This window comes from Ailuropoda melanoleuca, chromosome 13, assembly GCF_002007445.2.
Source record: "Ailuropoda melanoleuca isolate Jingjing chromosome 13, ASM200744v2, whole genome shotgun sequence".
Taxonomy (NCBI): domain Eukaryota; kingdom Metazoa; phylum Chordata; class Mammalia; order Carnivora; family Ursidae; genus Ailuropoda; species Ailuropoda melanoleuca.
The window spans coordinates 44,017,663-44,042,834 of NC_048230.1; the positions used below are offsets into that span (position 1 = coordinate 44,017,663).

Here is a 25,172-nt window from a genome sequence, read left to right on the forward strand (position 1 = left end):
CGCGGAGCTCCGGGGAGCGGTCCGCCCGCCGCGGCCGGCCAGGGGCGCCAGGGGTGCGGGGGCCGCCCGCCAGGAACGCGGGGGGTGACTCCTTGGCGCCGGGGAAGGGTTCCCCAAGCTCCCGGGTGGGGCTTTCCTGGAGGGTCAGAGCAGCACGTGGCTCGGGTCGCCCGCGGCGGCCGCTCCCACGGCTCCCCATCCCCTGGGGGACCCCCCTCTCCCCTGGGGGACTCCCCTTCCCCCCCCGGGGCGCCGCCCACCTGGTCGAAGAGGTAGACGGTGACGTCGTCGAAGAAGGACACGGCCTTCTTCTTGCGCTCCGGGTCGTCGCAGAAGGCCTCGGCCAGCAGGCTGGGCATCTTGAGCAAGCTGCGCAGGTTGCGTGCGCTCTGGCTCTCGGCCACCACCACGGGCACGGGAGGCGCCTCCTCCTCGCTCTCCTCGCTGGGCTCCTGGAGGCTGTAGCAGCGCAGCTCCTCGTCCGACTCGTCGCTGTCCTCGCTGTCCTCCTCCTCCTCCTCCGGCCGGCCCTCCGCGGCTGCGGGCAGTGCGGGCAAGGCCAGGCAGAGTGGCGCTCTGGGGGCACCGGGGCCCCCTGTCCGTTCCTTCTGGGCGGGCCCCGAGGGCGGTGCCCCGAGGGTGGCCTCCTGGAGGTCGGGGCCCCGGCTCTCTGAGCTCGGTGGGACGGGGGTCAGCAGGAAAACCTCCGAGCGCTCTGGGCTGGGCCCTGGAGGCCCTTGGGGCCAGGGAGGCTCCAGCCTGGGGCTCTCGGGGCGGGTGCTGCTGGGCTCTGGGGGAGAGTCCTCTGGCGGCACCTCCCTGGGGCCAGTGCCCTGTGCCCCCCCAGGCACCCCAGACTCAGGGGAGGGCTGTGCAGACTGCAGCCCAGGGCTCTCCAGGTCCAGTTCTAGCCTGGAGGCCAGGGCACCTCCTCCCTTCTCCTGGGGGCCCGAGGTGGAATCAGGCTCTGCATCGAGGTCCGAAAAGTAGGCTGAGTCACGGTAGGGGTTCTTCTCGCCGAGGCCTCCAAGGGAGGTGGAGAGCTGAGTCTCAGGCCCGGGGCTCTCACCCTCGGAGACCAGCTCCCCAAAGGCCTCGGGCTCACATGGTTCGTGTGCTTCCTTGAGCACAAACTCAGGGGACTCGTAGTTCTCCGTGTCATAGCCACTGTCCAGGGCTCGGGGCTGCCCGCCAGGAGTGCCAGTAACTGATGGGCTGAAGACCTCACAGCCACCACCATCGCTGGCAGAAGATGGGATATGAAGGGAGTCCACGGAGTTGGGGGTCCCCCCCTGCTTCTGCAGGGAGCGGAAGGCCACTGTCACGTCCGGCTTCTCCCCTGGCGGGCCATCACTGGACAAATCTGTGAGGAGGCCGGAAGTGGCCTCTGCCATGTCCTCGTCCTCACAGACTGGCGCCTCCAGCTCTCGGGAAGCAGGGCAGCTGTCCAGGCCCTGGGCTACCTCAGGGGCGGTCTCCCAGCTGCCAGCAGGCATGGGCAAGGCAGGCAGGGGGGCCGGGGCACTGGCCTCCTCGGCAGGAAGCAGGGCTCCCTCTTGGGATGGAGCTGGGATGGAGGGAAGGGATCGTTGAGGTCTGGCAGAGCCCTCAGCCTCCTCAGCAAGCCTGGGCTCTGCCTGGGGGCTGTCACCCCAGCTTACGGCCGCCTGTGTCCGAGAGGATGGCACAGGGCAAGTGGCAGGTGCCAGGCCCCCGGCAGGACACAGATGAGGGAGGCCAAGGCAGCGGCCTAGCTCCTGGCCAGAGGAGGCCCCCTGTGGCCCAAGGAGAGGCTGTCTGGTGTCCTCCAGGGCCAGGGGCCGGCCCAACTTAGGGCCGGCCTGCAGGGTGCGTTCTATGCTTGGACAGCAGCCCATGCAGCCGCCCACATATCCCGGGTCCCAAGAACCTGGTGCTCGGTCGCCACTGTTGTTGTTGGCAGACATGTTGGAACTCCAGTGTCTGTGCTGGGCAGCCGTGCATGCCTCGGCCTCCCCCATCTCCTCCCCACCTGGGGACGGCCGGTCCCCAGAGCTCCCTGAGGGGGACGTGCCCAGTGGGTCCTCCAAGAAGGGTGGGCAGAAGGCAGCTGTGCCCCAGTCGCTGTCCTCCTCCCTGGGCTCCACCCGCATGAGGGTCCCCGGCGAGGGCGAGCCCAGGGGGCCAGGCGGGTCCCGGGCATGGCTCCCGTGCAGGTAGTAATCACAGTGGCCCCAGGACCCCTCTGGGGGTGGCACAGGGCCCAGCAGCGGCTCCATGGCCAGCGAGGCAGCCACGCTGCCCTCCGAGTCATTGTCCTGATCACCGCCGTCAGGGAGCAGGTCCACGGTGTGGGGGCTGGGGGTGCAGCCGGCGCAGTCAGGATCATGGCCAGCGGGCGTGGGCTCCTCCAGCCGGATGAAGTACTCGCTGCCCACGGAGGGGCTGTGCGCGCTGAGCACGGGCACCACGCCCAGGGGCGCGCCGTCGGCGGCACAGAGCTCCGGCAGGCGCGCCGCGCGGCTGGGGCTCGCTGCACCCCCTGGCGGTGGGAAGGCCTCAGCACCGCGGCCGGCTTCCCACTTGTACTCAAAGTTGAGGCCCCGGCTCGTCTCAGTCACCGTCAGCACGTCATCCCCATCCGCGTGGAAGCCGTCGCCCGCGAACTGCTCCAGCAGCGGGAAGGACGAGGCGGCCGGGAGCTCGCCCGCGCCCCCCAGAGCCAGGCCTGCCAGCCCGGGGCCCGCGCCACCCCCACCCGGCCGCAGCGAGCGCCAGCGCCGCTCGAACTCTTCCTCTGTCTCAGTGGCGCCCTTGGCGCAGAGGTAGGACAGCAGCAGGTGCACCTCCTCGGCCGTGGGCCGCTGCTCGGGCTGCAGCCAGCAGAACTGCATCACCTCGTACCTGCAGGGGGGAGGCCCAGGGCTCAGCTCCTGCCCGCCAGGCCCCGCCCACGCCTCCCCACGCCCCCGGGTTGGGACCCCAGTCCCCAGAGGGATGAGCAGATCTGCCCTCTGCAGGAAGGTGTGGGGGCCTCCTTCTACTCAGAATCCTGTAAGGACAGGGAAGAGAACCTCCGACTTAATTACAGGAGACCCCAAATCTTCCAAGGTGAGCCCAGAGGTTTGGGGGCCCGTAGTGGGCGGAGGCACCTTTCCCTTAGCTCGTCTCCACTCTGGCTGCAGGTGAGTTTGCGTTTTGGGTAAAGAGACCACTTTCATTGTGGACACAGGATAAGGCCCAAAGGTCACTGCTGGCCAGAGGGGAGCCGGTGTGAGCTGGAAGCTCAGGCTGTCAGACTCAGAGCAACCCCCCCCCCCGGTCTTGCCCTTCCCGCTGGGGACACTCCCCCAGCCCGGCATCACAGGTCCTCACCAGCGGTCGGACAGAGCTAGCTGCAGCTGGGGCTTGGGGAGTTTGAGCTGCTGCTCCCGGACGGCGTAGGCCAGCACCTGCCGGTCCGAGTGCTGGGGGTAGGGCTGTGCGCCCAGCTCAAAGAGCTCCCAGATGCTCACGCCCAGCGACCTGCGGAGGTGACCGCCATCAGGGGGGTGGCGTGGCTGCAGAGGGTCTCAGAGCCTCGGCCACCACAGGGCAGCTCCTGTCACCACACTGGCATCCTAGGGACGCCCCTTCCAAAGGACGGCACCTTCCTCGGTAAACTGGCAGGACACGCCACCCGGCCAGGCCCAAGTCTGTGCCCAGGTCATCTAGGCAAATAAAAGCCACACAGGCCTTTCCACAAACCCAAGTCCATTCACTTGTTCGTGCGTTCATTCCCCAGCCGCAGTGAAGGCCGGACACAGTAGCAGGGGTCTGAGCTACTGCGGTGGGGCTCCCAGTCCTGGGGTACCAAGGTGCCAAGCCGTGAGGTTGAGGGAGGGTGGACCCAGGGAATGAGCAGGGGCGGCCGGAGCACGCAGGGCCGGGAGAAGGCAGCTGGGTTCCTTCCAGGACTTCACCCAGTCCCTGAGAGCCCAGGCTGTCCCAGGAGACCGGGGGCGAGAGGAACAGAGCAAATACAGCAGCACAGGACTCAGAGGGCCTGGAGCAGAGCCGTCTGGAGGACCCCCATTAGCGTGCAGCAGGGCGGGCCGGTGGGGGAAGTGAGGGGATGGGGTGTGGATGGACTGTGCGTAAAGGCCTCTGGCGTGCTCAGGAAGTCGGGGGGCGGGGGGGAGCTCCACGAATCCAGGATCTGAGGGCTCACTGGGAGCAGAGGGAGGCCGGACTGGCCTGGGGAGCTGGGGGGCCGGCAGAGTGGGGAGGAGAGGCTGGTCAGGGACAGAGACCACCGTGGTGGAGCCCCGGAGGCTGGGTACTGGGTCTCAGTGCCCCCTCTGTGCCCTGCTTGGTGCTGGGTGCTCAGGATGGGGGGCGCCTCCAGCCCCCTGTGCAGAGAGCAGGTGCCACGCCGAGGCCCCGCGTCTCACCCGGAGAGCCTGTTCCACTCCCAGCGGGCTTTCCAACCTGAACGTGGGCTCGGACCCCGGCGACTTTGGGTGTCAGGGGATCCCAGGAGGGACAGGCCCATGGGCCACTGGCACCGGGCAGCTACAGGCGTCCCCAGCAGCCCCATGACCTCCCCTGGCGCCGGAAGCGACCACCTCCCACAGAGCAATGAGGTTGGACAGATAAGCATGTCATCAGACGGGTAAGGCGGGCGGGACTCGGTTGCCGGCTGCCTGGAGGGCCCTGGGTCCTCGCCGGACACGCACCTGCACACCAGGCCTAGCGGCCACAAGACCCCCACAACAAAAACAACGGACGAGAACCGAGGCAAGGCGTCCTGTGGGTGTGTGCTCGCAGCGCCCCCCGGCCCCGCTCACCACACGTTGCTGGCCTTGGTCTGGTCCACCACCAGCAGGTTGCAGTGCACCTCGTCCACCAGCTCGGGCGCAATCCAGCGCAGCGGCACCCACAGCTGGTCGGCAGTCACGAGGTAGTCTTCCTGCGGGCACAGGGGACAGGGCTACCGCGGGGGGCCGGGCGCTGGCCCTGACCCCCGGCACGGCTGCGTGGCCTTACCCTGTATTTGCCGTGGGACAGGCCGTAGTCGCCGATTTTCACTGTCAGGTCGGCGGCGAGCAGGCAGTTCCTCAGGGCCAGGTCGCTGGAGGGCGGGAGGGCGGGGGTCAGTGGCGGGGCCAGGCTGGGGGCATCCAGGGCCCAGAGGGGCCAGACGACTTGTCGCTGAGGGCATTGTCGTGAGCGGGTGGAAAGGGGCGTCTAAGCGGCAGCCCACACCCCGTGGCCCCAAGCCCCGGTCCCTTGCCCTGCACCGGGCACGCTGGAGAGCCCACGTGGACAGGGCCTCAAATGTTACAGTGCAGACGAGGAAACCGAGGCCCAGAAAAGGCTGGAGCATGCCACGGGGCCCTCTGGGAAGGCACGGCTTGGCCATTGCTGGACCCCCCTCCTGACCCCAGCTGTGGCCCAACTTCTTTCCCACCAGCCCACGGAGCCGCCCCTCGGGGGTGAGCCAGCCAGGAACACTGCAGTCTTTCTTCCTGCCCATGACCCCTCACCCTCAGCAATGGGGACACTGAGATCCCAAATCTCCCAGAGGGTCCTGACCCTGCCCCTGCCCGGCTCACACAGGGCTGGGCCTCCCTCCTGGCCCTAGGGCAGGGGAGGGGCGGGGAGTTAGCCCACCACTGCCTCCAGCCCAGTGGCTGGCCCTGGGCTGCGGGCTTCTCCCCTGCCTGCTCAGCGGCCACAGTGGTGTCCGGGGGTCCAGGGCACTACGGCAAACGTGGGGTCTGTGCACATCCACCAGGGGCCACGGACGGGCCTGCACTCGGGGCTGAGTGCGCCCGGCGGGCAGGTCGGGAGGCTGGCAGCTGCCCTCTTCAACAAAATCACTGATGCTGGAGTTGCATGTGTCACCACTCAGCACCAGGATATTGTTGGGGAGGACGGCCCGTGCGGCGTCCGGGAGCACCAGGACATGGCTGGGGAGGGCGGCCCGTGCGGCGTCCGGGAGCACCAGGACATGGCTGGGGAGGGCGGCCCGTGCGGCGTCCGGGGTTGGCAGGGCCGCTGGTTCATCGCCACTTCTGGCTCGTCCCCCTATGCGGGGCACCCTGGTCCATCTTTCTGACTCCAGGGCCAAGGTGGGAGGCAGGACAGAGCCAACCCTCCCCCTGGGGAGCCTATGGGACACAGAGGCGAGCAGGGGCCAGTGTGGGGCCCCCGGGTGGCTCTGGCCACCCCAGGGACAGAAGCTGGGCCTAGGGCCCTGCTGTGTGCTTGCCCCGGCCAGCCTGATGGGAGGCAGAAGCAGGTACTCCCCCCACCCCCACACTCCCTCCCCGCTGTCTTTTATTTAACCAGACGCATTTGCATCACGGTCCCTAAAGGCTGAATAATGACGAACCCAGCTAACCCTCACACGGCCCCTAAGGCGGGAAGCTGGTGCCCCTTTGTGCAGGGGCAGAAGCCGCAGAGAGCTCGCGGGGACCCCAGAGAGCCAGCAGCCGCGCCCCGCCCTCACCTGTGCACGTAGTTGTGGCGATGCAGGTGCAGGACCCCACAGGCCAGTTCGCAGGCCATGCGCTGCAGGGTTAAGGGGTCAGGCGCCATGGACTCCGCCAGCCGGCAGCTTCGCAGATAGCCCTTGAGATCCCCCTGCCAAGAGCGGCAACATCATCACCTGTCGGTGGGGGGCAGGGACCCTGGCAAGCCTGCCGCCCAGCCCCTCCCTCCCCCCACATAGGGGCTGCTAACAGCTGGGGAGCCCCCCATCCCCTCCCCCACTGCAGCCGGCAGAGCCGGGGCCGAGTCTGCCCCCCAGTGGCCGGCCCTCAGTAGGACAACCCCACAGGCACAGGGCGCGTTCGTTCTCTGAACTCCCGGGAGACCCGGCAAGCCTGCAGGCCTCCAGGACCACGTGCTGGGTACAGAACCCCCAGGCCCCTGTGCCTGCCACCTCACTGCTGGCAACCAGCAGACGGGCCACGTGAGCGGCGACGCCGAGCCAGGTGGGAGCATGGAACCGGTGACCAGAGGGTCAGCCGGCGAATCCCTGACCTGCGGACACCGCCCGGCTCCAGAAAGGGCCCTGCTGCTCTGGCCAGGAGTCCAGAACCCAGACAGTGGGGGCCTGCATGCCGCAGCGCCCCGTGTCTGCCATGGGCAGCTCCGAGCAGGTCTGGAGCCGCAAGAGGGCGGGGAAGGGGCTCCGGGGGCATCTTGCAGGCCATGTCCACCCCGTGAGTAAAACAGGCCTCACGGGAGGCCAAGGAAGCGGACGTAAGCGGCTCCCAAAAGAGCGTCCTAACTCTGCGCAGGACCCGCGGCCAGCATGCGGGGGGGCCCCAGACGCAGCCGCCTCCCCACAGGATGGCCACGAGGGGTCCCCACCGCAGCAGCTCTGCCTCCAGGGGGGTAGCTGAGCCCTCCTTCTGAACACCCTGGACAGGAGCTCGGGGCACAGGGGCTACAGGGGCGGGGCGCAGCGCGGCCACTCACCATAGGGCAGAACTCCATCACCAGCAGGTAGGGCGTCACCTCCGCGCACTGCGCCAGGCACTGGAGCAGGTTGCCGTGCTGAAGGGCCCTGCGGGAGCCAACAGGCTGCCCCCCTGACTCGAACTCAGGGCAGGAGGGGGAGGGCGGGCGGGCAGGGGGGCTGGCTCTGCAGGCGGAGGGGGGAGCAGGGACAGCACAGGGCTTGCCTTTGTCCCCAGGGCCCCATGCCCAGCAGCCCTCCGCCCGCCTGGCCCAGGGCCCACCCACCTGTAGGGCCGAGCCTCCTCCAGGAAGTGCATCTGCTCCTGCACGCTGGCGCTGGCCTTCAGCTCCTTCACCACCACCTGCGTGCTGCTGAGGCCCGAGTTCACCTCCCCCAGGAACACCTGTGGGGGCGGGCGTCACCACGGTCTCCCCAGGCGCAGTCGCCGGTCACTGCTCTTCCTTGCGCCCCCACCCCCCGAACCTGGAAGCCTTGATTTACTCGTCTGCGAGAGGGGCTCTGGACCCCTCCTGGGTGAACCCTCCCGGCCGTAACATTCTCTCCTGTGTGGTCATCCCGAGGCCCCAGCTGTTCTCAGCTCTCTCTGGGGGTCTGCCGCGAGGAAGAGGGGCTCCCCAGGCTGGGGATCAGCAAGAAGCCCGGGCCAAGACACGGTCCCCCAACCCAGCCCTTTCAGAGGCGCCTCCCAGCATCGGGACGCCCCAGGGAAGGGACCGGCAGGAAAGGGGACCCCAGGGCTGGGGTGGCTCTAGGACAAGCGGGCCTCCACCCTGCCCCTCTGCCTGCCAGGCAAGAGAGGGGCCCACGGTGTCAGCGCCCCCCACTCCTCCCACCCAGGGTCAGCAACTCACCTTCCCGAACCAGCCGCGGCCCACCTCCTCCAGGTACAAGAGGTTGTGCCGGCCCAGGTCCGCGGACTGGAGCAGCTGCACTGTAACAGGGTGGGGGCTCAGGGACCCCTGCTCGGGCTGTCGCTGTCCCCATCTGCCCTTCCCCAGCCCCTCCAGGGGCTGCCCACTCAGCCTGTCTGGGGAGCTGCCCTAAGCCCCCCCAGAGTGGGGCCTCGGCTGGGGGCTGCCATCAGGAGCAGGGTGCCTGCTGCCCCGGGAGCCGGGATGCATCTGGGCATCTTTCTGGGCGAGTCTGAGAAGGCTGGTCCCCAAACGACAGGGACACGCCAGGCTGAAGACGGCGGGGCCTGGAGCCAAGACCAGTGCACCGGCAATGCCGGGCAGGCAGTATGGCCGGGGCCAGACCCGTGTGGAGGAGGGCACTGGAGCGGCCCGTCCCCTCACTCCTGCCGCAGGCTGGCATTCCAGCCCCAGGCTCACCAAAGGCTCCTTTGTCGGCGGCTGCTTGGCACAGCCCTGTACGGAACACACTGGGCCCATTCTCCTGCAGCCTGGCTGGGTGAGGTCAGCAGGGAGGAAGGGTCAGTGAGGGCCCTGGAGGAAGGGCCAGGGCTGCCAAGCCCGCTCACACCCCGCGCCCCAGGGATTCCCCGAATTCTGCTCCCACGCCAACCGCCCTGAGGCCGCAGGGGGACAGGGCTGGGCCTAGAATGCCAGGAGCGCCCAGCGGGTGGGGGTCTGCTCCTGGGGAATGCTGACCTTGTTGCTCAGCAGCACTGAGGGGCTTCGTCCCCTGGGCCCCGCCCACGGGCTGTACCATCCCCCACAGTCTCCAGGGCACTTGGCGTTCAGGTTTTTAACCCTTGACCTCCACATGGGCTGCCCCCTGCATCACCTGAGATCTCTCCCCTCCCCAGAAACCGGGTACCCTACAGATCTGCAATTCGAGCGACAGAAATGGAGAAAGCACGCAGTTGCTGCTGTCTCCTGGCCCCAGGGCCCCACCCTCAGGGACAGTCCCCCGAGGGGTGGGAGAAGCCGGGGTCCCAGACACTGCCTGCGGGCCACAGGCCGGGGGGGGGGCGGCGGCGTCCCCTGGGATGACCCCTGGCTCCCCACTAGTGACCAGTGTCCAGGGTCAGCACAGGCTCAGAGACCCCCACGGGCCTCCAGGAAGGTCCGGGGGCCTCCTACCGCAGCGTGCTCCCTTCAGGGGCTTACGGGCAGCTCTTTCAGGTCAGTCAAGAGATGTGCACATACCTTCGAGCCCCAGGCCCTGGTTCCTGCATAACCGCTGATGTCTCTCCCCCAGGAGACACTGGCGGGGGTGGGGGGGTGACAACCTGGTGGCCCCGGGGCTGCTCTGAGGACCCAGACCAGTGCCCTGATGAAGTGTGGGCTTCAGAGTGGGCAGCGGCGAGGACATGGGCCTGGCAAGGCCTGGAGCAGAGCAGGCGGGATGGGCCTGCCCATTACCACAGGCCTGGAGGGCCTGACCCCCTTCCCTCGGTGCCCCCGGAGGAGCTGGGGGTGGGCACGGGCCTTGCCGCACAGCTTCCAGGGAGGGGACCTGAGATTAGGCTGCCATGGGAGCAGACCGACGCCAGGAACCACCCCCACAGGCCCCAGACAGCTAGAGGCTTCCACAGCACGAGCCTCAGGCAGACGGGTTCAAAGACCAGCTCAGACACTGACCTCTAACCTCTCAAGCTTGGACCCACATATGTCCTGCAGGTGGTCACCCTGATCTGGGGCGGGGGCGGAAGGGGGCAGGATGGGGAACGGATGGGAGACAGGGCAAGGAAGCCATGGGAAGAGACCCCTGCCTTCTCCTGCCCCAACCCCAAGGCCTGAGTCAAAGGCCCATTCAGGGCTCTGCCCACAGAGGGGGGCCCAAAGAGCCCCTCCTCCCTGAGTAGGTGGGTCCCGCCCACTGGGCACAATGGAGCCCATGTCCCTGCGTGGCCTGCCGGTGCTGCGGGGGTTGTCTGGGGCCAAGTGTCCAGGGACAGCAGAGGGTCCCCTCCTCTCAGCACATGGGTAGCCCATCCCAGGACCAGGGCAACAAGTCCCTTGTCCCTGCTGCCCGGAGCTGTCCCTTTGCACAGCAGCCCCAGGTGGGGGAGGTGGCAGGCAGAAGGCTGACCAAAGCCCGTCCACAGTATCCCAGCTCCCATCAGAAGGGGGCACCCACCAGCCCTTTGCCGCCCCCTCCCCAGGAGCACCGGCTGCTGAGTCCAGAGGCTGGGCCGGACCCTGAGTCACCCCTTGTGCACACCCCCCAGGCCTCTCTGGGGAGTTCACTCACCTGAGCGACCCGGCTGCTTGGCCATGGGCAGGGAGACCTCGGTGAGTGGCAGGACATACACGTCTGGCCCATTCTGAGCCCCCGTCGCAGGGGAGCCCTGTGCCGAGAAGCCGGCGGCGTACTCTTCCCCCTCGGCATTCTCAAACTCCTGTAGCGGTAGGTGGACGCCCAGCTGGCAGTGCCTCCAGGGCTCCAGGGATGGGGGACAGGGCAGGGTCAAGGGGTGCAGGCCAGCCTCAGAAAGGACCGAGCTCTCACCTCTTCTGGAACTGGGGGTGGAGCAGGCTGGGGGCCTGCCCCGGAGTTGGGGCACCTGCTAGCCGCCCTTCCACCCCTCTTCTCGCTGCTCAGGGCAGAGAACACACCAGCTCTCCCCCCAGAGACTCCAGCTGCCCGGAGGGCCAGAGAGCTGGTGTTTGTCTTTTTGGTTGTAGGAGAGGGTGATCGCCCTCTCAAAGGCACGGGGCGGGGGGGGGGGGCTCAAGTGTGGGGCCACGAGCCCCAGGGCAGCAGCACCTTGCCCAGCCCAGTCCACCCCCACCAGCGGGCAACGCTGGCCCCACATTGGCAGGGGTGAGGCCGGAGGCAGGAAACCAAGAGGCCCATCCTGTTTGCCCCCAACTCCTCTTTGCCACCCCTCCCCCAGCAGCCTGTGATCCCAACCTCAGAGTCAGGGCTGGGAAGCGGGGACAGGGGCTCCATCACAACCCCCAGCCTGCCCCTTCCAGACAAGGAGCATTCCTGAGTGCCCAGAACAGGGAGCCCCCCGCCCCAGATCTCCACCCCTAGGCCAGGCAACCCGCCACCATCCACAGCCACCTCCCTTGACTCAGGCAGGCCTGCGTCTGCTCCCAGGGCTCCTTAAGAGCCTGGCCCTGCAGCCTGGGGCTGGGCCCTACCTGGTCCGCATTTTGGAATGTGGCCCTACACCTGTCTATGGGGAAGACCCCTCCTCCCAGGTCCAGAGCGTACTCCAGAAAAGAGCCAAAGTCTCAGAAATCCTCTCCTACTAAACCAAGAGCAGCTCCCATCCCTGGAGCCCCCAAGCCCACTGCCCAGGTGGGGAAACTGAGGCCCAGAGCCCCCCCCCACCCCAATGTGGACAGGTGGCTGGACCAGGAGCCAGGGGACCTAGGTTCGTCCCTTGGCCCTGCGTGCCCCGGGGACCCTCCTTCCTCCTGGAAGCCCTCTGTCGGCATCCCTGTGGCCCAGTCCTGGTCCCTACCCAGAGGGGGAAGGGGACAGGGGGAAGGGACGGGTGGCTGTGATGGCTCCCCTCCCCGTGGCCGGTGAGCCCACCCTTGGAGCCCTGGGGTACCCGCAGCAGCTGCAGCTCCATCCACTCCCATCAGCCCTGGCCCCGGCCTGTACCTGACGGTGCCGCCTGGCAGCCTGCCGGATCGCGCCAGCAGAGCGGGCGATCAAGTAGGACAACGTGAGCATGGCCGCCTGGCCCCTTCGCCCAGCAAGCTCCACGGAGGTGCCCAGCCCTGGGCCCCCAGAGACCAGGCTGGAGCCCTTGATGCAGGCAGGCCCGCCCACCCAGGCGCTCTGGGGCTGGAATGTTCTGGGCACCATGTTCTCCAGGAGGTGAGGAGGGCACGTGTAGGAGGGGCCGAGGCCAGCCTTTGTTTGGGGCCTTGTTCTCGCAGCACCCTGAGGAGGGGCTGGCCTCGGTCCCCCACGCCTGCCCCCATGACTTCGCGGCTCTGGCCCCGGATCCTGCAGGGCCGTGCTACGGTGTGCCTGCGGGTCAGGAAGACGGCCTCCCCGGGGCGGGGTGCAGGGAAGGTAGGCACGAGCACGGACCCCGCAGCCCCCAGGGCCACAGCGCCCCCGCGGAGGCACTGAGGAATCTGGGAGGGCGGCCCCTGTAAAAGGCACGTTCCTCGTCCTCACTGGGCGGGGAGCAGCCCCTGCAGACCCCCCTGTGACACGTACCAGAGCAGGGGGGCTGGTCCTCCAAACCGGGGCACGGCTGGGGCGTGGGCCACTCAGTGTGGACATCGATGGGGACCACAGGACAGCCCCACCCCTCCTACACTCTCCAGGCCCGGCCATCTGCCCCCCAGCTGAGGGCAGGGAGGGGGGCACGAGGAATGACCACAGGCCCGCGTGCTGTTCGCTAAGTTGCCAAGAACTCAGCCCACGTGGGCGGGAGCCTCTGGTCCGGGTTCTCAGCGGCCAGCTTCTCCCCTGGTTCTCCCTACTCAGAGCTGCATCTGGACGTTGGGGGGCAGCTGCCCTGGGATGCCCCTGAGCCACCAACTCAGGAGAGGACCTCAGCCCTAGAATCCAGCCCAAGCCCCTTGGGAGCAGAACCCAAGGGGCGGCCTTAGTGACGACAGGGCCGTGCATTTCGCCCATGCTCTATAAACAGCGATGACCCCTACTGTTGTGCGTGGCCACCCTGGTTTCTAGCACCAGCACCCAGCCCCCTCCCTGGGGGGTAAACGACGCCCAAAGGAGAGTGATCCCAGCTGGCAAGGCCGTCTCGGTGTGGGGACAGCGGGTCCGGGCGGCTGCTGGTTCAGATGACCCGGGCACTTCCGCCACCAGGAAGTCAGGGGCCCCGGGGGAAGCGAGCCCCTCTCACGCCGGCTCAGGACCCCCTGGGGGGCCCCTGCAGGAAGGCCCATCCTCACTGTCCCGGGGCGCCTGACCTGCGCACAGCACTCAGAGGCCACGCCCACACAGAGGGGACCCAAAATGGGGCAGAGGGTAGGCTGGGGTCCCCGAGAGCCTCCAGGCCTCTCCTGCCGCGGTCCCCAGGGGAGAGGGGTGCAGGTGACCCCAGGAAGGAGGGAAGCTCAGCACCGAGCCAGCACAAGAGGGCCCGACTCTTGGGATCCCGTCCACATCCCCCTCGGACACCCCAGCCCTCACCTTGAACCCGATGCCACCCTTCTTACAACACAGACAGGCCAGCATGAGGGCGATGACAGTGAAGAGCCCGGAGAAGGACACGGCCACCACAGCCAGAGAGGACGACCAGGAGAGCTCGCTGAGGGGGGCGCCGTCTGCCGAGGGAGAAGGGGTTACAGGGCAGCCTCCGTGGACCTGCCCCCCCAAGCTCACCCGGTCCCAGCAGCTGCACTCAGGGGCCAGCCAAACCCCTGACTCCCCAGCCCACCCCCCACTCACAGAGCCCCAGCGCCCTGACCCTTCTTGGAGACCCACCACCCCGGCCGCCCACGGGCCCAGTCACCAGGCCCGAGCCTGCAGTCCCCTGAATGGCCACTGGGCACCGCTCTGGCCTCACTCAGAGGCTACGGGGTTGGCCAGGCAGCGGGAGCCTTCCCAGGTCCCAATCCCGGGGGGTTCATGGACACCCCTCCATGAGGTCAGGGTCTCGGAGCTATGGGAAATTGCCCTCCATGTCTCTTCCAGACTGGTCACCTGCCTCCCCTCTCTGGTGCCTCGTCCAGGGGCGGTCACCTTGTCAAAGCTCGGAGCGGGGTAACCCTGCAAGAATCCCGAGGGGCCAGGACGGAGACTCGGGCCCCGCTGAGGGGGAGGTGTTGGGGCTGGCCGCCTGCCAGGCTCTGTGCAGCCGAGGGGCAGCGCCCTGAGATAGGAGGACTGTCTGTCCTCTGAGGCACGAGGACCCTACTGTCCCCAAGAAGGCAGCACCACACTGGCCGGGTGCAGAGTTCCTGCATGCAGCCTGGCGTGTCCAAGTTACCCTCTTGCTGAAATGCCACCAAGGGCCCCTCGTGCTGTTTCTGTCCTGGGAACAGTGGGGACCCCCTTCTGCATCACGAGTCCACAAGAGCCCCCACACGGCTAGCCCTCACCAGATGCGGGAACAGAGGTGCCCAGACAACATGACAGCCCCCCGACACATAAGGATGGCCCCCGAGTTAGGGCTCTGGGCTGCCCCCATTCCCCAGCTGAGCCAGGGCTTCGGGAAGCCCGGCTCGTCTGCTGCCCACAGGACAGGCCAGGCGTCCCCTCAACAGAGGCAGGCCTGCCCCTCCTGTCCTGTCACACTGGCTCCGGGGCACGCCCTGCCCCAAAGACCTCTGTCTGGCCCCTGGAGGTTTTCTGCCTGCCCACCAAGCGCCCCACCCCTCAGCCCCCAATAGCTGACCCCTCAAGACCTCACCACCCAACCCCGTACACTTGCCACACCAGGCCCATCACATCAGGTCAGACCTGGTCTCAGCGAGGCCTCACGGGGTCCTAACCAGCCACTGAGGTGACCCCAGGCCTGTCCCCACTGGACAGGAAGAAATGAATGCTCAACGAGAGCAAGGAGCCTGCCTAAGGAGGCACAGCTGACCTCTGACTGATGTGCTTCTGCTCCCATACCTTCTGCACTCACATAGGAAGCCAGGGCTGCAAGCCAATGTGATATCTCGGAGGGCTGCCTGGAGGCAGTGTGAGCCCAAAGGCCTAGAAAGATGGCAAGCACAGCCTGGGCTCCTGCTCAGGTCAACAAGCCCATTCCCCACACCCACACACAGGGAAGAGGAGCCCTCAGGAGGCCCAGCCTCAGCCTCCTCCTTTAGCCCCTGCCCTTGGCCTCCAGCCTCAGCCTCCACCCTCAGCCCCTGCCCTTGGCCTCCAGCCTCAGCCTCAGGCACCCTGGGCCCAAACCCTTTGAGGGGCCACCACAGCCTGGGGGGGCAGCTGCAGGAGGCAGGGGACTGGGCTGGGGGTTCTGGAGGAAAACCCCACAGGGGCTCCCTGGAGCAGCCACTAGAGCCCACCCCTGCCACCCCCAGAGCCTTGCGGGCTGGGCGGGTCACTCTTGTGGCACAAAAGGTTTCTCCTCCACTGCTATTAAGCCTTCGGCCGCAATCAGGTGAATCCACACAGAAGGGACCAGAGCGCAGCTCCTTCGTGTGAAAACACAAGTTGTCAAAGTCAACACGTTCATGAAATTAAACACCCGTGAGAGGTAACAGCAAAAGCTCCCGTGCTCGCCGCCCCGCCCGCACTCCCCAGCGCGGCCCCTACCGCCAACCGTGTCATCGCTCTGCCCGCCAGCACCACCCAGCGTCCCCAGCCGCCCTCCGTGCCAGGTCCCGTCCCCACGGAAGCACCTGCGTGGGACGGTCTGCGGCAGCGGACCCTGTCTCGCCAGTTACTGTATCCACCGCAGAAGCAACACGGACGGTGACAGACACAGCGCAGCCCCCGCGGGCCCGGCCGCCGCTCTCCACAGCCTGGTGGCCTGAGCACTGCTGTCATCTCAAACAGGGCACAACCTTCCGTAAAGCTGCACAGCCACGGCTAGGAACAGCACCTCACCCTTATCGGGCACTTGCTGTGTACCGAGCTCTCCCTTCCAGGTTGTGAAGGGGACGGAGCATGTCCGGGGAGCTTGGGGGGCACCGGAGGGGGGAGACAGTTCAGAACAGAACCAGGTGCCCGGCTGGGCTTCCCGTCAAAGGAAAATAGGACCTGTGTCTGCCATCAGGTGAGTGGTGGCCAGGCAGGGCTGTCACATGACGGGGTCCTCCCCTCCCCCATCCCCTCTCCAAGCACCTGTCCTGTGACCCTGGAAGGAAGCCAAATCGAGCAGAGGGAGGGCCCTGGCCTGGAGCTGGTCGCACGTGAGAAAATGCGATCATTAAAAGCACGCTCAGCGTTGCTGGGAAGACGCGGGACGCCAGTGGCTGAATAAGCCGCCGAGTGCCAGGCTAGCCGCAGTGGGAGTGACGGGCCGTGCAGGGGAACTGCGCCTCGCCACACACCAGAGTAATCTCAGACTGACGTCGAAGCCAGATCACAGCGGCACAGAAGACAGCAGGTGGACAGCAGGCTTCTTCCTGGAGAAGGATGTTTACACTCATAGTAGTGGAGAGAATCACAAAATATGGACGGATCTGGCCCCATAAACACGAGTGCTCCATACAAGCCCCAGATGAAAGGCCAGTAGCACACCAGGAAAAATCACTTACAGAACATACATCAAAAGACTGGTGTCCTGACTACAGAGGGGCCACGATCAGCAAAAAAAAAAGAAAAGCACCTTGAGACCCCCCAGCATGAACAAGACAACGAAGGAAGCCCGCAAGAAGACGTCCAGCCTCGTCCATAATCAAAGAAGCACGACCGACCCCCAGCACCATGTCCGCTTCCAGAGGGAGGGCGTCCCCGGCCGCAGCCCGCGCTCCAGACCCCGCCGCCGGGCCCCCGGCTCAGGCATCCCAGCGGCAGCAGGAAAGCGGGGGGCTGTCTGCAGAGCCGCACCTTGGAGTCGGCCTTCCGGTTGGTCAAGTGATTCCTGCCTGGGAACTGACACCGAGGGACTGACCTGGAGGACACGCGGACCCAGAACAAACGCGAACCCGGGAATGAGTGCGTTTCCAGCACAGACAGAAGCATGTCTCGCACACACGCCAGCGAACTTCGCGGTGACGTTTATAACAACAGCCCAAACAACGCCCCCAAAACAGAAGGATTTAAAAAAAAAAAAAAAAACCACTGGTATATCTGCAAAGGAAGCCGTAAAAAGTGAATCGAAAGAGAAGTTGTGAACAAGGAAAGCTCCACATCGAACTACTTAGAAGCAGCAAGGCTGCGAGGACACGTTTGGGCACCAGGCGTCAGTCACGTGACTGTGGGGCCACAGGCTCGGGGTCCTCAAACATACGCACCAGGCCTCCCAGAGGGCAGACTGCAAACACACACCGTGGAAGGGCCTGGGAGGCTGGGGGGTTGATCGTCTGGCTCTCGATTTTGGCTCAGGTCGTGATCTCAGGGTGGTGGGATCGAGCCCCACGTCGGGCTCCGCGCTCGCATGGAGTCGGCTTGAGATCCCCCCCCACCCCGTTTACTCTGTTTCAGTTCTACCCTGATGAAGCTGAGACCAAGAGGCAGGATTGCAGAACCATTTACAAATCCAGGTCACGACTATGTGAACAAACAAAAACCACCTGGAAGGAAAGATCTCAAAACACGAGCAGCGCTCGTCCGGATGGCAGAGTCCTTCGGGTCGTCTGCGCGTCGTGTCTCCTGCAACCCAACGTGTACCATTTTATGTAATTGTGGCTCACATTCCATCCCATCGTTCCGTCTTTAAGACCCGCACAGCCCAACACACGCACAATGAAGCCCTGACGTCAGCGAGTCCCGGGGTGCACCCCCCACCCCCTGCTCAAACCCTACCCGCCAGAGCCACATAGCCCGAGGTCGGTGAGGTCTCCCCGGGGACGTGATGGGGACACGGATGGAAGGAAGAAGTGGCCTTAACCAGGCAGGAGAAGGGGCAGCGATGCTGGCTCCAACCATGCCGGGACTTGAGTTTCGGCCACGTCTCCAGAGCACAGAAAGGACAGTGAGCTGGGCCACATTCTGGGCCCCGGGGCAGATCCACCACGCCCTCCCCTCTCAGCACCCACCTCGCTGTCCTGACCTGGACCCTCCTCCCCACCCCCAAGTGGGCCCAGGCTGGGCCTCCACCCCCTTCTTGACCCTACTGCGGTCCCAGCACTTCCTCTGGGGCTCCAGACCCCCACGGGCACCCGGGCCTGGCCCTTCCCTCCGGCGTAGTGAGCCTCACAGACGTGCTCCCTGGACCCATGCCCGGCCACTCCCCAAACCAGACACCCCAACTGCCCCCGGACTCCTCTTGCCTCTCCCCAGGCCACTGGCCGCCACCAGCACAGCCAGGACCCTGCCCAAACTTCGGGGGTCTGCAGCTCCCTGGCCCTTCCTCACCCAGGACCAGAGCCATCATCGAATCACCAACACCCAACGCCCCCTCCGAGCCCTCCACATGGACCCCCACTTGCCCACAGGCTGGCCATTCCCCTGGCCGTCCCTTCAGCCTGAGGGGACATCCCGGGGGGCCTGAGACACACAGCACTCGGAGCCACTTTGACGGAGCGAGGGCAGGGCCAGTCAACCCCTCCAGCTTCGACGCCAAGGGCCTCAGTTTCCCCAGGGTTCCCCGGAGGGGCCACACCCTGCTGTCTGCCTGGCAGCTGCCCTGAAGGACAAGACAGCGATCTGACCCACTAAGATGGCCACGATTTTTGTCGTGGGAAGTCAGTGTGGCGAGGATACGGACAGTGGGAAGCCCCATCCCCGGCGAGTGACGCCGTGGGACAGCGGCGGCTGCTCCGAGCAGCGCTGTGCGGCCACGTGGTGAGGGGCAGGTGTGCGCCTGCCAGGGGCCGGGGTGTGTGCGTGGCACACTGGGTCTTTATGGGGTGAGGAGAATGTTCTGGAACTGGGAACACATGAAATGCACCACTGTTCACCCGGACATGGCTCACTTTATGTTCTGTGCGTTTCACTTCAATTTAAGAAAGTGTGTGGTGAGCACTCTGCACCCGTGGAGGCCAGGTCAGGGTCTGCCCGACCCCCAGAGCCCCCAACGCACCCCCACCCCCGGCTGGCTCACTCTTCTGCTGCCAGGTGCCCACAGCCTCCCGTCTCACCCTGTCCCCTCACGGAGCTGCCCAAACCCTCCTGGAACACGGCCACATCCACAACAGGAGTCCTGCTCATCGCGGCCCAACGCCCCGGCTGCTCGCACCACGGGGACCTCACTCTTCCTGTGGGGCCCCCAGCCCAGCCCAGTCACGGAGCCCTGGGCTCCGTCCGGGAGGTGCCCCAGCCCCCCGGCCCATGGGGACTCAGGCTCCAGGGTCAGCCGCAGGCCTGGGGCGGGACCTCGTCCAGGCATCTGAGGACATCCTGGCACCAGTCCGCCTGCCCCCATGCCCGCCTGGTGACGCAAACGGGGTCCTGCACAGGAAGGAACCTCGGCCAGGAGGGCGTTCCGCTGAGTTAACAGGATGAGGCCAGCAAACGGCGCTCAGGGTGGCGGTCCGCCTGCCCAGGGTGTCAGGGGCGAGGTCCCGGGGAAGCCCGGAGAGGCCCATTGTCTGTCTCCGACACCCCCACCTCCCAGCCCCCAGCGGGAGCAAGCACCAGGATTTGGCAGCATTCTGGGGTTCCTAGGGCAGGGCGGGGGGCAAGAAGGAGGGAGGCAATCCTGTGGGCAGATCTGGGGCGGGGGGGCTGGGGGCCAGAGGCTCTCCACAAAGGCTTGTCTATGGGCCCAGACCTGGGAGTTTCTTCCAAGAGGAAGGGAGTCCCGAGCAGGGACACAGCAGCCCTCCACCAGGGCTTGTGTGGCCGGGTGCCTCGCACGCAGGACCCAGGTCCCTCTGCCTCCTCACTTCCCCCAAATCTCAGAGGCCAGCCGGACGAGTGAAAGGACAGACCAGGGACTGAAACCGGAGCCCTAGCTTGTCTGCAAGGGAGGCCCCCAGTGCAGGGCTGGGAGCGGTGGCCACAGCACATGTGCCCACACGCGGGCTCAGACACACTGGCCTCCTGGCCCCCAGGCCCCAGCACGCCCGCCTCCCCCCCAGCCTCCCATGCTGAAAGCCACACCTGCAGGACTCATCCCACCCACCCCAAGAGCTGGCACTGAACCCAGAACCACTGTGGACCATGCCAGGCTCATCTGACCACAACCAGGTGGGGAAACTGAGGCCCACCCTCGGTTTCTGACTTGGCCGGGGAGCAGCCAGACCCCACCTCCACAGCTGCCCAGGCTCCACCCCCCAGACACCTGCTGCGTGCAGGACGGAGGGCGCGGGAGGTGCGCAGGGCCGAGGCCGGCGCTAAGAGAGCACGGGGGGTGGTGGGGAGCAGGTGATCTGGACAGTGCTCCCCAAAGACCAAGGGGTGGGGCTGAGAGGGACGCACGAGGGCCCCACGGCTGAGTGCAAGCTAAGGCGCGAGCCTGGAGCGACAGGCCCGGAGCCCACCGATCCCCTGAGGCCGACACGAAGCTCAAAGGCCCCACCCGGGCCGCCACTGCTGGGTGCACAGGGCCTGCTGGGGCGGCAGTGGCCGTGGGCCACGTGGGGTCATGGCAGCCGCTCACCCGGAGGGCTCCTTCCCAGAGTCCAGACCACAGACCTGCCGAGGGCAGCGGTGTCAGCCCTCCTGCCTGCGGCCAGTGCGGGTCAGGAGCTAAGCCCTGCCCGGAGCCCATGAGGGGGGCCCTCGGCCTCTAACTCGCCAGGGGCAGGAGAGCACCAAGGAGGCCTGGGGGCCTTCCTTCCGGAGAATGGGGGAGGAGGACACAACGAGCACTGGCGCTCAAACGCACGTGTGCACACACGCACACTGATACATATATGTTTGTTCACACTCACACGTTCACATGTGTTCACACACTCCCACCCATGCACACCCACACACTTTTCCACGTCCTCACTCAACCACGTGGCACGTGCGTGGGCATGGACACACTCACAGGGACGCAGACACACACTCGCACACCCAGACACACACTCCCAGCAGCACGCACTGGCTGTCTGGGGGTGGCCCAGCCCCAGGGCCTCCGTCAGGATCCTGCCCCAGGACCCCACCGCAGGGCCCCGCCCCGCATCAGGCCTGCTTGTCACACACACAGGGACGGAAGGAAGTTCCGCAACCCTGCACTGTCCAGTGACATGTGAGAAAGCCCAGGCCTGGCCACCACTGACACCAGAGGCCCCCCGCACCATGGGCCCCACCCCCATGGCCGGTCCCGGGCTGGGGGGCTTGGGGTGAGCACGGGTAACTCGAGTGCTGCCTCACATTCCCCTCTGACCGACACGGGCTCCTCGGCACGAACGCTCCTCCCACTTGGCCCCAGCCTCGTCCACCTGTCCTGAGACATGCACGCCTGGGGGCTCCCACTCCCCCTGGGGGCCTGTGAGTGACACCTCGGGAAGACAGTCTTGGCCATTTTGTTCATCTGGGGACCTGCCCTGACACGTGCTGGGCACCAGGTCACCCCGAGGGACCCGAGCTGGATAGATGAGTCCCTCTCCTGAGCATGGCCAGGGTGGGGGGCGCTGGGGGACAGCAGCTTGGTAGAGGCCAAGGGGCCACCAGGCTCAGAATCGCCCAAGCCCCAGATTTCTTGCCATCCTTGGCTCCAACTTTCTGCCTGGACCCCATGCAGGGCAGAGTTGGGGTGAGGTCGGCTAAGGAAGGGGGGTGGCAGGAGCATTGCCCATGCCAGGGGTGGCCTCAGCCACAGGAAGCAATGTGCCCGTGGGCCTGGCAAAAGGAGCCCAAGGTCTGCCTGCCCGGGGTAGGCCCCACCGAGGAGCCAGGACAGCTCCCTCTGAGGCTAAGTGGCTTTGAGAAGCCCGAGCGCCAGTCCGGAGGTCGGAGCAGATCATTCCTCTAGGACAGAAACTGCCTCTCGGAGGGGGGGCTGCTTCCCACCAGTACGGCTTCAGGCACCCTCCCAGAATAAACAGGATGGTCCAAATGCTTCACAGCCAGCTTTCTGGAAAAAAGGAAGAGAGAGGGGGAAGGTCTCGAGGGGTCGCGTTTGCCTCTCCCGCGGTGGCCCGTCGGGCGACCAGCGTGGTGCCCCTGAGCTCGGAATCAGGAAAGACGCGCTCGCACGCCGGCACACTCCACAGCTACGCGGTGGACACGCAGCCCGCGACCAAGTGCAATCCGAGCCACGACACACCTATCTGCCCGAGGCCTCGGTCGCAGAATACGTAAATATGCCCCAGAGTGATAAGAGGAAGGCTCAGAGAGGCGTTCGCGGGAGAGATGGGAGAGCGCCAGGCAGTCAGACCGCCACTCCCCAGATCGGCCGCGGTGAGAAGCCAGACGCCAAGCGCTGGGAGTGAGCCCCGACTCGCGAATCCGGGGACACAACGAAGACCCCGTGTTGCACGGTTTGCTGCTATGACGTGTCCTCGCCTGCGTGGGCCGGGGGTGGGTGGTCAGGGAACAGAGCCGGACTGGCAGGGTGTGTGGGGTTTGTCCTCGGGGACTGAAGTGCTCTAAAATTGGTGGTGACGGTTGCACAACCCCGCGAGGCTGATAAACACACTGAAGCACACGCTTTAAAGGGGGGAGTCCTTGGGAACATGAATCACAGTTCAACAAAGCTGTTAAAGAGGAGCAGCGGCGACTGTCTACAGCGGGGCCTGTGAACGCACTGCGCTGTGTCCCCGGGAGAGCGCTGTCCGCAGAGTGAGCGAGGCACGCGACGGGCAACCCCCACCCCACCCCCAGCGCCATCCAGCGAGAGGCTGAGCAAGAGCCCATGGTGCACTGGCTCCGTGTCCCGTGGAAAGTCGAATTCCTTCTTCCTGGGGCTGGCGGGTCTCCCTGCCAGCACCCCTGCCTCTTCCTGGGGGCCACAGGCGGTGCCTGGCAGCCCGCACAGGTGTCCAGCATTACAAAGTCACCGCATCCCTCCCGGGGGGCCGGCAGCTGGCCAGGGGCCCTGAGCGGCACTGGCCGCGGAATCTGCAGGGCTTGGGGCAAAATGGAGCCCCAGGACCCCTCGTTCAAAACTGTTAAGAATTTTAGTGTGGCCGGAACAGGGCGTGAAGCCCTGCAGGACCCTCCCCGGAGCTGGAAGCCCAGCGAGGACTCCTCGATGCAGGACAGTGTCCTCTGCACCATCCTGTGGCCATCTCTCACGCCAGCCTCAGCACACGGGAGACCCCAGCAGAGGCCGGGTCTGGGGCCCCGGCTCCCCTGCTCCTGGCCTGGCTCACAAGGACGGCAGCTTGTCTCCCTGGCCAGCCCAAGTCCAGCTGTCGGGGCTGCCCGAGGCCATGTGCCCAGGCCAGCAGGTGGGCGGCAGCTGCGGGGCCCCCTCCTTGTGGGGAAGGAGGGGACACACCACACCCTCTCCAGGGGTCAGCAAGGCCAGGCCCAGCCACATCCCGCCGTGAGAGGTGACCTGTGGGTTCCCACCCTCCTCCAGTCGCCAGGACCCCACTGCCTCCCCCCACACCCCCGTGACAGGTGAGGGACCCCAGGCTGCCCAGAACCAGCCACCGCACTAGCCCTGCCCATTCTTGTCCTGCCACTTCCTCCGCCAGAGTGGGAGCCGGGGTCGCGGCCTCATGACTACAAGCCCCCGCCCCCCGGGGCCAATGGGGAGGACAGCGGCCCACATCCTCCCAGAAACCCCCACGTACCCGGCTCGGGGCAGCCGCTCCCGCGTGGCTCCTACCGCTGGTCTAACCCCAGGGTGACCGTCCGGAGACCCCCCCCACCCCACTCCGGGCACCCAGGCGCCCTGCCTCAGCCCTGGCCCTGGCAGAGGAAGCCAGGGGGCTTGGTGTGGACACAGCCCAGACAGGCTGCCTGGGGACTGGCTCCGGCCCGGCGTCCCCTGCCCTCGCTTCCTCTGCGGCTTCCTCTGCGGGGGGCGGGGAGGCCTCCGGCCGCCGTCCTACTGGCGCCCGTTCCTGTGCGAGAGGCAGGCCGGGCCCCGTGGACACGCAGGTCCCAAGGCTGCCCGCACATGCGTTCCCTCACTTTCCGAGACTCCTCCAGGTGGGTATGGCCGCCACGTGTACCAAGGTGAGGCCGGCTGGGGCCCGCCGGGCAGGGACCCGGGGCTGCCGGAACAAATCACGAGTGGGGTGGGGGAGCAGCGACAGGCCTGCAGGGTCTCAGCACCGGCGGCCAGAAGCCCTCCATCAGGACCACACTCCTAGACCCTGCCAGCCTCTCCCTGCCTCTGGAGGCGCCCGGGGCCTCTTGCTCTCCCAAACTCCCTCTACTTTCTCCCGTGAGGACCTCGGCCGCTGCATGTAGGCCCACCCTGAACGGCATGACCTCACCTGAACTCCTAAGAGCCACAGAGACTCCTGAACCAGTACCATCCCGAGGCTCTGCGGGGGGGCAGGAATTTGGGGGGACACTAATATCCAGGAGCTCACTGAGGCAGGGAAGATGGGGTCCATGAAGGAGTTTCCCAGATAAAGGAGGGGCGCGTGCATCCCTAGGCAATGGCTGCTGGGAGAGGCCGGGCTCAGCCCACCCTGGGAAAAGCTCCGTGACCGGGAGACAGCAGTGGGTAGACTTTGAGGACCAGCCACCAGGACAGACGGCTCTGTCCACAGGACTGAAGTGAGATCAGTGGTGGGGGCTGCGGCCCAAAGCAGGGAGGTGGGATCTGGTTCTCCCCTCAGCCAGGACCCCTGCCCAGGAAGCCCTAGTGCCCCCCTCCCAGGCCAGCGGAAGTCAACAGCAGAACGGGGCTGTGGGTGTGACACCCAGGAGGTCAGGGCCATGGTTGCAACAGGCCCTGGTCGGGGCTGAGTAGACCTCATGGCCCGGAACCCCATGGACGTGGGGGCGAGAAAATCCACACACAAAAACCAGGGGGAGCAACGTGCCTCGTTCAAGGTCACCCAAGGCCTAGAAGACAGTCCGGGGAGAGGGTCCCGGCCAGGCCCAGGTCCAGGCTCTGGCTGATGGAAGGTGTAAGAGGCTCCCACGGCAGGCAGGGGAGACGGGCAGCCAGCGGCCCAGGAGACCACACTCAGGGCAGGGCGAACTCGCCCAAGACACCCCCTCCGCCCCCAAGGAGGGGACCACGTGTTTGAACCCGCCGGCTGTGCCCCGCAGCGGTGCTCCAGCTGCCCGCGGAGCGTGTGCTCCCGTGTGAAGAGATACGTGTGCAGGTGCGCACATGCCATGGTCACCTGCACGTGCGTGTGTGTTCACGCGTGTGCTCGCGTGTGTGACCTGTGTGCGTACCTGCCTGCGTGGGTGCAGGGCCCTGTGGGGGAGAAGCAGCTCCCTGAGG

General features: G+C 66.5%; 1 protein-coding gene across 1 annotated transcript in view; it reads right to left on the reverse strand.

Annotated features, from left to right (window-relative positions):
- The window catches only part of AATK (apoptosis associated tyrosine kinase), a 31,441-nt gene that overhangs the window by 2,601 nt on the left and 3,668 nt on the right, over positions 1-25,172 (reverse strand). The window contains exons 2-12 of the mRNA XM_034641548.1: positions 13,502-13,635; positions 10,616-10,763; positions 8,308-8,387; positions 7,720-7,838; positions 7,453-7,540; positions 6,476-6,609; positions 5,008-5,092; positions 4,809-4,930; positions 3,355-3,504; positions 261-2,883; positions 2-136 (exon numbers count right to left, since the gene is read on the reverse strand). Of these exons, the coding sequence (XP_034497439.1) occupies positions 2-136; positions 261-2,883; positions 3,355-3,504; positions 4,809-4,930; positions 5,008-5,092; positions 6,476-6,609; positions 7,453-7,540; positions 7,720-7,838; positions 8,308-8,387; positions 10,616-10,763; positions 13,502-13,635 (3,818 nt within the window). The remainder of the gene's footprint in view (position 1; positions 137-260; positions 2,884-3,354; positions 3,505-4,808; positions 4,931-5,007; positions 5,093-6,475; positions 6,610-7,452; positions 7,541-7,719; positions 7,839-8,307; positions 8,388-10,615; positions 10,764-13,501; positions 13,636-25,172) is intronic.